This window comes from Schistocerca serialis, chromosome 4, assembly GCF_023864345.2.
Source record: "Schistocerca serialis cubense isolate TAMUIC-IGC-003099 chromosome 4, iqSchSeri2.2, whole genome shotgun sequence".
NCBI classification, from domain to species: Eukaryota; Metazoa; Arthropoda; class Insecta; order Orthoptera; family Acrididae; genus Schistocerca; species Schistocerca serialis.
Genome location: NC_064641.1, coordinates 881,723,454 through 881,737,886, shown reverse-complemented (window position 1 = coordinate 881,737,886; position 14,433 = coordinate 881,723,454). Strand labels below are relative to the sequence as shown.

Here is a 14,433-nt window from a genome sequence, read left to right as displayed (position 1 = left end):
ACTAAACTGGTGATTCCTTGATGCCTCAGAACATGTCCTACCAACCCTTCTAGTCAATTTGAGTCACAAACTCCTCTTCTCACCAAAAATCAAAAATAGTTCAAATGAACATCGCACACATCCATGCCCGGGGCAGGATTCGAACCTGCGACCGTAGCGGTCGTGCGTTTCGAGACTGCAGCGCCTAGAACCGCTCGGCCACAACGGCCGGCTCTTCTCCCCAATTCTATTCAATAGCTCCTCATCAGTTATGTGATCTACCCATCTAATCTTCAGCATTCTTCTGTAGCAATACATTTCGAAAGCTTCTATTCTCTTCTTGTCCAAACTATTTATTGTCCATGTTTCACTTCTACACATGGCTACACTCCATACAAATACTTTTTAGAAACGACTTCCTGACACTTAAGTCTGTACTCAATGTTAACAAATTTCTCTTCTTCAGAAACGCGTTCCTTGCCATTGCCAGTCTACATTTTATATCCTCTCTACTTCGACCATCATCAGTTATTTTGCTCCTGAAATAGCAAAACTCCTTTACTACTTTAAGTGTCTCATTTCCTAATCTAATTCCCTCAGCATCACCCGTTTCAATTCGACTACATTCCATTTTCCTCGTTTTGCTTTGTTAGATGTTCATCTATGACCTTAAATTATTGGGAGGAAAAACTGACTTTTGCAAAACTTTTTTTTAAATACAGAAAATAACAAATTTGTAAATGTTCCTCTCTTACTGTTTGAACAAGTTAATAATTAATAGAATAAAATTTGTTTTGAATAATTATGAAGTGCGGTATTTCTAAAACAAAACTTGCACGTAATTCAGAGCGGAAAATAAAAATCAATATTGAATTCAATATGTATTCCACAGATTTTAATTGTGTTTCACGTAAAGGTCACAATACACTAATTGTTTTGTTAGAGTTTCATTTCAGTATCGATTACTCATTATGTGTCAGAGAGTTTCAAAATAGTGGTAAATACTACAGGCTATGGCGTCCAGATACGCTTAGACCCTCGTCCATGGGATACCCGAACCAAAAATGCGATATGATCCAGAATGAGATTTTCACTCTGCAGCGGAGTGTGCGCTGATATGAAACTTCCTGGCAGATTAAAACTGTGTGCCGGACCGAGACTCGAACTCGGGACCTTTGCCTTTCGAGGGCAAGTGCTCTACCAACTTGCCCGCGAAAGGCAAAGGTCCCGAGTTCGAGTCTCGGTCCGGCACACAGTTTTAATCTGCCAGGAAGTTTCATGCGATATGATATTTTTCACATATCTACGTTTTATGTGAACAAGATCTCTATTACATACCAATAATGTAACAGTGTAGCACCGACGGTCGTAGGCAGTCCGTTTTTCCGCCAGTGCCTCAGCACGGCGGTCAGTTGGAACAGACGCGCGCCCAGAGGCAGACGATGGCCAGCAGGTGGAAGCCGCCCCATAGCCCGGCCATGCACGCCAGGTCGCTGGAGAGGCGGTCCGCCGAGAAGTTGTACTTGTCCAGCACCTCACGGCCCGAGCTTAGGCAGGGCACGCCCTCCGGCGCTCCAGCGCAAGCTGTTGGCAGCGCCCAAGATCAGCACTACACCTTTCATCAACTGTTTGCATCAGAATTTGAATTTCAGAAGAGTTGCTATGTTGCTACTTAACGCTTTCACTCACCAATTTTTGCCAGTTTTTTTATAGGAAAATAGCACTGGTTGGTATTTTTTGATACCCGCACAAGACATTTGACTGTGTGAATAACAATATTTTCCTAGGTACACTGAAGTTTCAAAAAATTTTGGGGTGGCTAACAAATGGCTAATGCTATATGTATTCAACAGAATGCAGAAAAATGCACTTCATTTTTCTTCCAATATTATAGTTCAATTCTTTTATCTTGGCGGATAACGCATGCCCGCCCAGACGCGGGATATCGCTGCGTTGCCAGTTGCACACGACGCACGCGCCAAGAGAAGCAGCGCCATAGTATAGTACAGTTCGCAAACCTACGTTTAGGGGGGAGCGCGCAGTTTATGAAGTAAAGCCACCACGGCCGCATTAACTCTTTCGCTGCTACAGAGATGTGCTCCCAGCATTACGCGCTTTTGTCATCACTGCACTGCTCGCCTGTGCAGACACATTGTGTTCCGACTGCTTTGACACGCTTATCACTCGATTTAACAAAAACAATTTGGCCCAAAAATTTGATTTTTACACATTTTCTTGATTGATACCTTCTCCCTATAAATGACTTAATTTTGTTTCGATGTTCAACGCAGTTATTGTGCAGCATTGAATGTAGTAAACCATTGCAATAAATTTTGAAGAGTTTGCCGAGATAAAAGTCCATAGCGTATACTTCCCGTATGGTCGATTTTTGTTGCCACAATGTTGAGAATGAAATGTGGACAAGATACCTAAATTTCATATAAAATTTACTGTATAACAATATCTCATTTAATTTAAGTACCAGATAGGTGTCGTATTTAATATTGAGAAATATTCCATCTTTCGCGACTGTAACAAAATTTTTATTTACACTGGGCGCGTTTGGCTTTATTTTAAAGCACTTCAATCAATCAAAAGGAAGTAGACAAAATACATTAAACCAAACTGTGGACTTACAAAAACATTAGGACTTGAATATACTGTCTATCAGTAAAGTGATACTGGGCTATGTCAAATACAATTTTTGTGTGCAGCACACACAAACAGCATTTATTTGCTAAAACACTGATCAGCTGACACAAACGTTTAATATTGTGTTACAGCAGCACAAAACTACGAAAGGTGACTTGGCAATGGAGGAGACAAAATACTGTCCACTGAAGATGCTTCAAAAGAGAAAAACGCGTCTGGTCTAAATAAGACGCTTATTACAGTTGCAGAAGAGGAATGTATTTCAATACCATTGGCAAAACTGCGACTATGGAACAAAAACAAGAAAGAGAACATGAGTACCATTGTGTATGTGCCTTACCTTTCATTGATTGAAGTGCTCTAAATCTGAAGACACTCGTCTGTGCAGTCGAGCTCTGGCAACATCGTTCTCTGTTCATTGGCTAACTGTGTTTTGTGACGTCAGGTGCGCAGAACGAACCTAAACTCGGCTGCCGTCATAAATGACGCGTACTATAGCAGGAGAGATTCTTCTGGATGGGTGGAAATCATTTGCCGGGTTCCACAAAGTTCAGTGTTAAGTCCACTATTTTTTCTCGTACGTGTATGTAAACGATCTTCCATCTTACAACAAGCAGAATTACCCATTGTTTTCAGATCACAATCAATGGTAACATGCATACATGAACAGAAGAAACGGTAAGTAGTGTTCTTAAAAGCATTATTGAATTGTTATCTGCAAATAGTCTTATTCTGCTTCAAGAAGACACAATATATTCACTTCTGCACATCTAGAGCGGCACTGTACTCACGATAAATGTGAGGTATGTTGAGCAGACAATATCTTGGGTGGTAGCTTCAAATACTTAGATGTCGATACTGTTGACAATTGAAACTGGAAAAAACACATCTTCGAACACGTAAAATAAAATCAGTAAGTGAATATATTTCGCGTATTATCATTCAATAATAGCATATACAATAATTATCTGGGTAACTTACGTTTCATTGTCCACGAAATGGTATAGGAACAATATGTCATGTCGGCCAACAATAATTTTGTAGATACCTGTTTGATTTTGGTAGTTTGGCTACTGCTCCACGGTATAACTATCCCCTCATTAAGTTCGTTGTAAACAGCCCACTACACTTCAAAAGCAACAGTGATGTACATAATTACACCATCAGCAAGAAATGCCATTCATTATACTACATTTAGGGTCTCTCTAGCACAAAAAGAGATGTACAGTGCTGTGCTGTCACCAAAATTTTTGATCACTAACCCCATCATATAAAATGTCTGCCAGAGTGTAAACTTCAGTTTGAAAACAAACTGAAAAGGCTTCTCTTTGTCAGCTTCTTTTATTCCGTAGAACTATTTCTTTTTTCGTAAAGTGTAAAAGATGGTCGATAGTAATTTCCAACTCACATCCGTTGTTTAAAAAAGTAAAATTAAAAAATTTACTTGCAAATGGTCAGCATTTATCCATATTTACATATGAATGTGTAATGTGAAAGTAAAATGTCTCGTTGGACATCATTACGATTAATCTTACAAAATAGCTGTGAGTGTAGTGTTGGCCGAAGAGCCAACACCGTGTTACTAGAGGAGGCCGAAATACACGCATTTTAGCTCACGCAGGCTGGCGTAAGGATGGAAGGACTATACTGACGTGAGGTCAGGAACGTGACAAGGAATTAGAATTCAGAAAGCGGACGTAATTAGTATGATACTTAACTTTAATCTGTGGTGTCACCGCCAGACACCACACTTGCTAGGTGGTATTAAATCGGCCGCGGTCCATTTAGTACATGTCGGACCCGCGTGTCGCCACTGTGGTCGCAAACCTAGCGCCACCACAAGGCAGGTCTCGAGATACGGACGAGCACTCGCCCCAGTTGTACGACGACATTGCTAGCGACAATACGGACAAAGCCTTCCTCTCATTTGCCGAGAGACAGTTAGAATAGCCTTCTGCTAAGTCCATGGCTACGACCTAGCAAGGCGCCAATTGTAACAGTGCATGTATCTTACGAGTCTCATTTGTATAGTCAAGAGAGATGTATCACAAGGAGTGAATAAAGTTAAGTATATTCCAAAGCTACGTATTTTCTTGATAGCAGTCATAACGTATCTTGTTCCAGACTTGACGCCAGTCGGCGTGTGTGTACGCGTGCCTTTCTTTCGGCTCCCTTGCCAGTGTGGCGTAGCAAGCTTGTTACGCCACAACATAATCCATTAGTGATGAACGTCGCTCTTGACGGTACATGATTCACAATATTATGTGTTCAGATTATAGTAACTGAATATGGCGCCTTGCTAGGTCGTAGCAAATGACGTAGCTGAAGGCTATGCTAAACTGTCGTCTCGGCAAATGAGAGCGTATGTAGACAGTGAACCATCGCTAGCAAAGTCGGCTGTACAAATGGGGCGAGTGCCAGGGAGTCTCTCTAGACCTACGGTGTGGCGGCGCTCGGTCTGCAATCACTGACAGTGGCCACACGCGGGTCCGACGTATACTAACGAACCGCGGCCGATTTAAAGGCTACCACCTAGCATGTGTGGTGTCTGGCGGTGACATCAGAGTAAGATTTTTGCTTAGGTAGCAGAAACTGATGTCCCCATTGTCCAGTCATTGAACGATATAATAATCGCCCAGTACATTGCTCTATTCACCTTCCGGTTACAGCCTATCTCCTAGTTCAAAATGGTTCAAATGGTTCTGAGCACTATGGGACTTAACTACTGTGGTCATCAGTCCCCTAGAACTTAGAGCTACTTAAACCTAACTAACCTAAGGACATCACACTCATCCATGCCCGAGGCAGGATTCGAACCTGCGACCGTAGCAGTCGCGCGGTTCCGGACTGCTATCTCCTAGTAAACTGTTTATCGTCGTACAGTTTGAAATACTTGATTTCCAAGCAGGTGTGGCCGAGCGGTTCTAGGCGCTTCAATCTGGAACCTCGCGACTGCTACGGTCGCAGGTTCGAATCCTGCCTCGGGAATTTATGTGTGTGATGTCCTTAGGTTAGTTAGGTTTAAGTAGTTCTACGTTCTAGGGGACTGATGACCTGAGATGTTGAGTCCCATAGCGCTCAGAGCCATTTTTTGAACCAAGCTTGTAATCAGTGGGAGGTAAAGCTTTCATCAAGCCGAAGGTATGCTTGAATACTACAGTACCTCAGTAGTCGAGGACTCATTCGAAGTGTTACGCCCTCGCCGACCTTTGAGGTGGTTTACCCAACCAATTATAGGGAGACCTACAAGCCATCGTGACTTCTGATGTGAAGGAACTCGTCACTTGTTTTCGTAAATATTTTCTGGCTCTTACTTTTTTTACCATCGGCCAGTGCTTTCACAGCTTGTGTGTCAAGAAATAAAAGTGTGCTGCAGGTGAGGCTCGAACTCACAGCCCTGGCATTGTTCACGGCTGCTAAAGTGCAGGTGCCATACGCTAACCAACTGCACCTCGTTTATTTATTCAGTTTAGTAGCGCCCTCATCTCCTGTACCTTTACCTTTCACGATCTTTCTTCATTTTCTTCGGCATTCTTATTGATTAAACATCTTTTTTTTTAAATATTCGAGTAAAAAGAAACGAATGAACTCTACTGTAAAAAAATTAAATTTTTGTTTCTGTATGTTTAAAGAGGTAACAATCTGCGTCTTCGCCCGTCATTTTGCAATGAGTGCCTGATTCCATTTCCCACGTAAAGTTGAAATTGACAATAAATGTATGAAAACAAAAAGGCCAGTAAAAGTAATATTGTTCTATTGGTCTTCGCATTCACAATTTTACGTTACACGTAACTGGGTATTTTTAAAAGTTGACAAAGTTCTTGTTACAGTCTACGTTAGATGTGTATCCTTCGAGTCAATTCACGGCATTCAGTTTTGTATATGGATATAGTATTTCACTGTCGTGATATTACGAGGGTGAGTCAAATGAAAACCTTAAATTTGTAATAACAAATTGAAATTTCGCGCCGTTATCCTGTAAGTTGGTAAGCGTGCTACAAACAGCGTGCAGAATGGCCTATAGGTGGCAGCATAGTGCAGATGCACACATACCGTCGCAGTGTCATTATAAAGATGGCCGCCCCACTTGAGACTTACACCAGGAAAGAACAGCGTTCTGTTATTCGGTTTTTGCGTAGTGAAGGTGTGAAACCTATTGAAATTCATCGATGAATGAAGGTTCAGTACGGTAATGCATGTTTGTCACAGCAGCAAGTGTACCTATGGAGCAGGAAGTTCGCAAATGGAGTTACTTCAGTGGAAGATGCTCCTCGTCCGGGTCAGGCACAACGAGTTGTGACTCCACAGAACATTGCAGCAGTTGAAGGCATAGTGAAGGAAGACCGCCGAGTGACACTGAATTACATTGCAGCATGTTTACAGATTAGTCATGGGTTAGCACACCACATTGTGCATGATGTGCTCCAGTTTCACAAAGTGTCTGCAAGATGGATGCCACGGCAGCTGACTCCTGAAATGAGAGAACGACGTGTTGATACTTGTGAAGAACATATTCGGCGCTTTGAACGAGAAGATGATGGCTTCCTTGCAAGAATCGTTACTGGGAACGAAACCTGGGTTCACATCCACCAACCGGAAACGAAGAGAGCGAGCAAGAAATGGCGCCATTCCTCATCACCAAAACCAAAGAAGTTTCGAACAGAACCATCAGCAGGGAAGGTTATGCTGACTCTCTTTTGGGACAAAAAAGGCGTCATTTTGGAACATTACATGCCTAGAGGGACCACTGTCACCAGTGCCTCACAGACAGATCTCCTAAAAAATCATCTGCGGTCTGCAATCAAATCAAAAGGACATGGATTGCCGTCAGCAGGTGTCCTTATACAACATGACAATGCAAGGCCCCATACAACAGTTGCAACAATCACAGACCTTCATTTTGAGTGTCTTCCCCATCCACCATACTCACCAGACCTTGCCCCAAGTGATTTCCATATGTTTGCTCCACTCAGAGACGCAATGGGAGGAAAGAAGTTCCGTTCTGATGAAGAGGTAAGCCACGTGGTGCATGAGCGGGTGCGCGGACTACCAAATGAATTTTTTCTAAAGGAATTTATTCACTTTGTAAGCACCGGAGAACTTTCATTGAGCGTTGGGGAGATTATGCTGAAAAGTGATACAGCTTTGTACCACTGCTGCACAATAAATAATATTTAAACAAATATTTATGGTTTTCATTTAATCACCTCGTACTTTTTGCTTTTTAAGATTGCTAACTTTTGTTTAATAATTTTCCATATTTCCTTCGCACGGCCGGCCGCGGTGGTCTCGCGGTTCTAGGCGCGCAGTCCGGAACCGCGCGACTGCTACGGTCGCAGGTTCGAATCCTGCCTCGGGCATGGATGTGTGTGATGTCCCTAGGTTAGTTAGGTTTAACTAGTTCTAAGTTCTAGGGGACTGATGACCTAAGATGTTAAGTCCCATAGTGCTCATAGCCATTTGAACCATTTTTGAACTTTCGCACTTGTAGACAGTCATCTGCGTTCTTCTGTATCTACTATGTTAGAAGACGTACACAGCGGCGAATATGCCAGGCCAGTGCTTCACAGCAAATGTGCTCCATGAGCTGGCCGCTGGTCTGCGGGCACTGTTCAAATGGTTCTGAGCACTATGCAACTTTACTTCTGAGGTCATCACTCCCCTAGAACTTAGAACTACTTAAACATAACTAACCTAAGGACATCACACACATCCATGTCCTATTCAGGATGCGAACCTGCGACCGTAGCGGTAGCGCGGTTCCAGACTGAAGCGCCTAGAACCGCTCGGCCGGCGTGGGCACTGTACTCCGTCCATCGTCACAGGGAATAGTCTGGGAAATCGTGCGGAGAAATCGATCCCGAGGCAAGCGCTTGGCTGTATCTAGACTGTGTTTATATTTGCTGTTGCACTGCAGATCAGTTTCGTCAAACTGTAGATCACGACGAATTGAGTACTGGAAGGTTTTCCCATTAAGTTGCGCTACGACAAGTGATATGTTTCCGAACATGACTAGCGCTGCTTTTGTAGACAAATAAGCTAATAAATTTCATGAGATACCTTCATTTTCTGCACTTCCTGCAGCGCTGCAAAGAATTCACATCCATGAGATCTACACTTTTATAAAGCACTAAACAATATGCAACAAAATCCTCACAAAGATATAGCAGGCTGGCTTCGAACATCGTCTGCCATAACTTGTGTGGGAGGCATGATTGTATTGTTTGGTAACGCCCCCTACTGATATGGACAAAAATGTTCAGCAGCAACTACGAAGTATTCCTTTATGAAATCACCATCCGTGAAAGATTGCAAGGAATTTGCTAAAAGTAGTGCACTTTTGTAGCTCACCAAAACTGTACAATCACTAAGATTTTCTTCATCTTCGACAGAGAGCTTCCTTTTAAGTTTTGAAATGTCTTGTATACACTCAGGTCTTGCACATTTTCCGTTTCCGTATTGTCTGACGTGGTAGGACATGTAGCACCTATGTAAATAGTATTTCCTGAAAGTACACTACTGGCCATTAAAATTGCTACACCACAAAGATGACGTGCTACAGACGAGAAATTTAACCGACGTGAAGAAGATGCTGTGATATGCAAATGATTAGCTTTTCAGAGCATTCGCACAAGGTTGGCGCCGGTGGCGACACCTACAACGTGCTAACACGAGGAAAATTTGCTACCGATTTCTCATACACAAACAGCAGTTGACCGGCGTTGCCTGGTGAACTGTTGTTGTGATGCATCGTGTAAGGAGGAGAAATGCGTACCATCACGTTTCCGACTTTGATAAAGGTCGGATTGTTGCCTATCGCGATTGCGGGTTATCGTGTCGCAACATTGCTGCTCGCGTTGGTCGAATCCAATGACTGTTAGCAGAATGTGGAATCGGTGGGTTCAGGAGGGTAATACAGAACGCCGTGCTGGATCCCAATCGCCTCGTATCAATAGCAGTCGAGATGACAGGCATCTTATCCGCATGGCTGTAACGGATCGTGCAGCCACGTCTCGATCCCTGAGTCAACACATGGGGTCGTTTGCAAGGCAACAACCATCTGCACGAACAGTTGGACGACGTTTGCAGCAGCATGGACTATCAGCTCGGAGACCATGGGTGCGGTTACCCTTGACTCTGCATGTCAGACAGAAACGCCTGCGATGGTGAACTCAACGACGAACCTGGGTGCACGAATAGCAAAACGTCATTTTTTTCGAATGAATCCAGGTTTTGCTTACAGCATCATGATGATCGCATCTGTGTTTGGCGACATCGCGGTGAACGCACATTGGAAGCGTGTATTCGTCATCGACATACTGGCGTATCACTCGGCGTGATGGTATGGGGTGCCCTTGGTTACACGTCTCGGTCACCTCTTGTTCGCATTGATGGCACTTTGAACAGTGGACTTTACATTTCAGATGTGTTACGACCCGTGGCTCTACCCTTCATTCGAACCCTGCGAAACTATACATTTCAGCAGGATGATGCACGACCGAATGTTGCCGGTCCTGTACGGGTCTTTCTGGATACAGAAAATGTTCAGCTGCTGCCCTGGACAGCACACTCTGTAGATCTCTCACCAATTGAAAACGTCTTGTCAATGGTGGCCGAGCAACTGGCTCGTGACAATACGCCATTCACTACACTTGATGAACTGTGGAATCGTGTTGAAACTGCGTGGGCAGCTGTACATGTACACGCCATGCAAGCTCTGTTTGACTCAATGCCCAGGCGTATCAAGGCAGTTATTACGGCCAGAGATGGTTCTTCTGGGTACTGATTTCTCAGGATCTATGCTCCCAAACTGCGTGAAAATGTAATCACACGTCAGTTCTAGTATAATACATTTGTCCAATGAGTACCCGTTTATCAGCTGCATTTCTTCTTGGTGTAGCATATTTAATGGCCAATAGTGTATTATCTTATGATATACTGAACATCTTCTTTCTGTGTAAAATTATGATTCCTCGCACTGCGGATTGTAGTGCGGTGTTACACAATGTCGACTCGCCATTGCTGCTCTTGGATGGCACCGCTGTCAACACTGCCCTCCCCCCCTCCCTCTGTCTCTCTAGTGCTTGACAGCTGGCGCTTGCCCCCTGTTGCCGCGACAGCATGGTGCGCGCCCATCTCCCCCGCTATCCACCACGCCGCAACTACTGTGTTCAAGAGCGAGAGCGTGAACAGGCGCGAGTAGTCACGCTCAAAAGCAGCGAGCTGTTAAGACATGTGGTAAGTGGATGACATGAAGTTTGGAGATGGTCGCTACTTTTCTGCTTAACCGCGCTGTACCAGACGCTTTTACGATGAATGGTAGATTCTCTTTACTAATATTGATTGATATTACTTACCAGTCGTTATCTGGGAATTTTTGTTCAGTCTTGTTTCTAGTTTCCTTTTCAGTTAATTTCTCATTTTTGTTCTTCACTTTTTTCGTATTCTTTGTAGCATTTTACGTTTGTATGTAAGTAATTCGATAAAAAATCTGTACAAACTGGCAAAATCCGGTGAGAGCGTGTTCACATTGCCACGAATAATTTCGTATAGTAAATAAGACGTCAAACTCTTAGGAGACTTCTGGAATAAAGTTCCACACGGTACGCAGACACACTGAGACATCGAGGCACACAGGGAGCTTTCTTCACAGTAGATTATCAGACTCATGGTTTAATTCAGTGGTTGCAGATACATTAGACTTCACCAGGATAATGAGAAGATTAGAAAGGAACCAAGCGTCAGGACACAAAGTTCCATTTGACATCAGTCAGAGAGGAAGATTTAAGATCCATAACTGGGAAAATGAAGGGGGAGAACATGTGAACGGAATATATTTAAACTGGTTTCCTTTTACTGCTCGTACTGTACTGCTTTCCTCAACTGCCGATAAATCTCGTCAACGAATGGAAAAACTTAAAAGAACAAGTATAAAAGTGGGCCTGGATATCAACACTAAAATAGGATATAGCAAACATATCTAAAAGAAAATCATACAAAGTAACAGTGAAGTCATATAGTTATTGGATGATTGTTTTTATATTTAGAGCACTTAAAAATAGTGACTGGATTGCCAGAAAAAGAAATAAAGTTAGATAAAGTGCGTTTGGTAAGCTACATAGCATTAAATTGTCACCTGGTCACTCCTCAGTTTGAGACCGATGACCTCGCTGTTTGGTCTCTTCCCCCAAACAACTCAATCCCACTCCTCAGATTCATTGCAATAGATGAGAAAGTACTATTCAGTTAAAAACGAAAACATTTCAAATACTGAGATTTGTTTAGCAAGAAACAGAGAGATGCTTGTTCTGCGTTACTAAGGGATACATTAACAAAAAAGAGTGAAACAACACGAACTAGGTTGAAGTGGAAGGCCTTATCACAAGTGTAGTGAAAATGTAACTGAGGTGGACGTGACGTGTAAGCTGACAAACGGGTAGCAGATAGTCATGGTTCAAATGGCTCTGAGCACTATAGGACTTAACACCTGTGGTCGTCAGTCCCCTAGAACTTAGAACAACTTAAACCTAACTAACCTAAGGACATCACACACATCCATGCCCGAGGCAGTTTTCGAACCTGCGACTGGAGCGGTCACGCGGCTCCAGACTGAAGGGCCTAGACCGTACGGCCACACCATAGTAATGGTTCATTACTGAATTGCAACGAGAAGACCATGGCGATGATGTAATGTAAGATGGTTGGACTACATTAGAAAACTGGCAGTAGCGGCAGGGACCGACGCTGGAGATCATAGTGCACAGATATGTGTGGAGGGAGCCAAGAGGAGCAGCAATTGACAAGTGGCTAATCATGAAGACTATATTATTAATGATGCATGTTTAAAGAGCTCTGTTCTCCAGAAGATATGGGGCACAGTCCGCATAGAAGAACGCCGTGTTGTCCACCACTCAGGTACAACACAGTCACGATCACACTCCAGAGAGGGAGCGCACAAAAGGACAATGTTACGCTTCTGCTTTACTTCATACAGATAGCCCCTGAGTGGAAATCCATCGGGGAAACGTATGTATAAGCAGACACATGGCTACGCTCAGTTAGACAGTGCCTGAATACATGACGCGTATAGTATTAGGACTGTCTGAGGACTCATCATCAGTCGCCACCAAGAAGAGTCCTACTGGACATTACACAAGTCATGCTATGCATTGTTTACTGGGTTTAGGATTACACTAGTGTTTAAAGACAGATCAGTGAAAGCTGCCATAGGTCAAACGGATATCAACTGCGTTTTTTTTAAAGAGGAAACCCCACTTTTTATTATATATTCGTGTAGTACGTAAAGAAATATGAATGTTTTAGTTGGACCACTTGGAGCGCGTTGCTGACCGTGCACGGTCATCCGTTCTGGCCACACAGCCTATTAAGAACCATGACACGCCTTTTGTAGTTTCCAGGGCACCGCCAAGATCACGGTGACTTCAGTGTCATTCCTGTTCGTCTTATTTCGTATTTCTTTCAGTTACCTTGTCTACCGTACGGCAGCTGTTTTTTCTACTTATGGTACGAGTTTCATCGAGGTATGTTATTTGGCGGTCAAACACCACGCGAAAGTTACTTTCGTCTTTATGTTTTGCTCATTACTGTATGTCAGATGCGAAGTGCATAAGCTGAATACAACACACAGCTTTTTATGAAGCTATAGAAGATTAATGACTAAATAAAGAACGTAATTAGGCAGTGTGGTACGAACAACAGGTTTAGACGTGTGACCAGTTTTGTTACCGGAAAGCAGAATTGAGGAGTCAGCACTGACGAAATGGTACAAGAGAACGAATAAAGACGCAGGAAAAGGCAGCTCACTGTCACGTCATCACTGATATTTACCTCGTATATGGAAGCGACAGTAAGAAAAATAAAGGAGAGTCTCAGGGTGCCAGTTGTTTGCACGGACAGAATATCAGCAACGTACGATTCGCTAGTGACGTAGGGGCGATGAACGGGGATTAACCGGGGTGCGTAATGACTAATTACACTACTGGCCATTAAAAATGCTACACCACGAAGATGACGTGCTACAGAGGAGAAATTTAACCGACAGGAAGAAGATGTTGCGATATGCAAATGATTAGCTTTTCAGACCATTCACACAAGGTTGGCGCCGGTGGCGACACCTACAACGTGCTGAGGAGAGTTTCCAACCAATTTCTCATAGACAAACAGCAGTTGACCGACGTTGCCTGGTGAAACGTTGTTGTTATGCCTCGTGTAAGGAGGAGAAATGCGCACCATCACGTTTCCGACTTTGATAAAGGTCGGATTGTAGCCTATCGCGATTGCGGTTTATCGTATCGCGACATTGCTGCTCCCGCAGGTCGAGATCCAGTGACTGTTAGCAGAATATGGAATCGGTGGGTTCAGGAGGGTAATACGGAACGCCGTTCTGGATCCCAACGGCCTCGTATCACTAGCAGTCGAGATGACAGGCATCTTATCCGCATGGCTGTAATGGATCGTGCAGCCACCTCTCGATCCCTGAGTCAACAGATGGGGGACGTTTGCAAGACAACAACCATCTGCACGAACAGTTCGACGACGTTTGCAGCATCATGGACTATCAGCTCGGAGACGGTGGCTACAGTCACCCTTGACGCTGCATCACAAACAGGAGCGCCTGCGATGGTGTACTGAACGACGAACCTGGGTGCACGAATGGCAAAATGTCATTTTTTCGCATGAATCCTGGTTCTGTTTACAGCAACATGACGGTCGCATCTGTGTTTGGCGACATCGCGGTGAACGCACATTGGAAGCGTGTATTCGTCATCGCCATACTGGCGT

At 43.6% G+C, this 14,433-nt stretch overlaps 1 protein-coding gene across 1 annotated transcript in view; it reads right to left on the bottom strand.

The window, feature by feature from the left end:
* Positions 1-14,433, bottom strand: part of LOC126475021 (protein scarlet-like) — a 210,716-nt gene that overhangs the window by 11,479 nt on the left and 184,804 nt on the right. The window contains exon 14 of the mRNA XM_050102561.1: positions 1,318-1,563. Coding sequence (XP_049958518.1) covers positions 1,388-1,563 — 176 coding nt within the window. The 3' untranslated portion in view covers positions 1,318-1,387. The remainder of the gene's footprint in view (positions 1-1,317; positions 1,564-14,433) is intronic.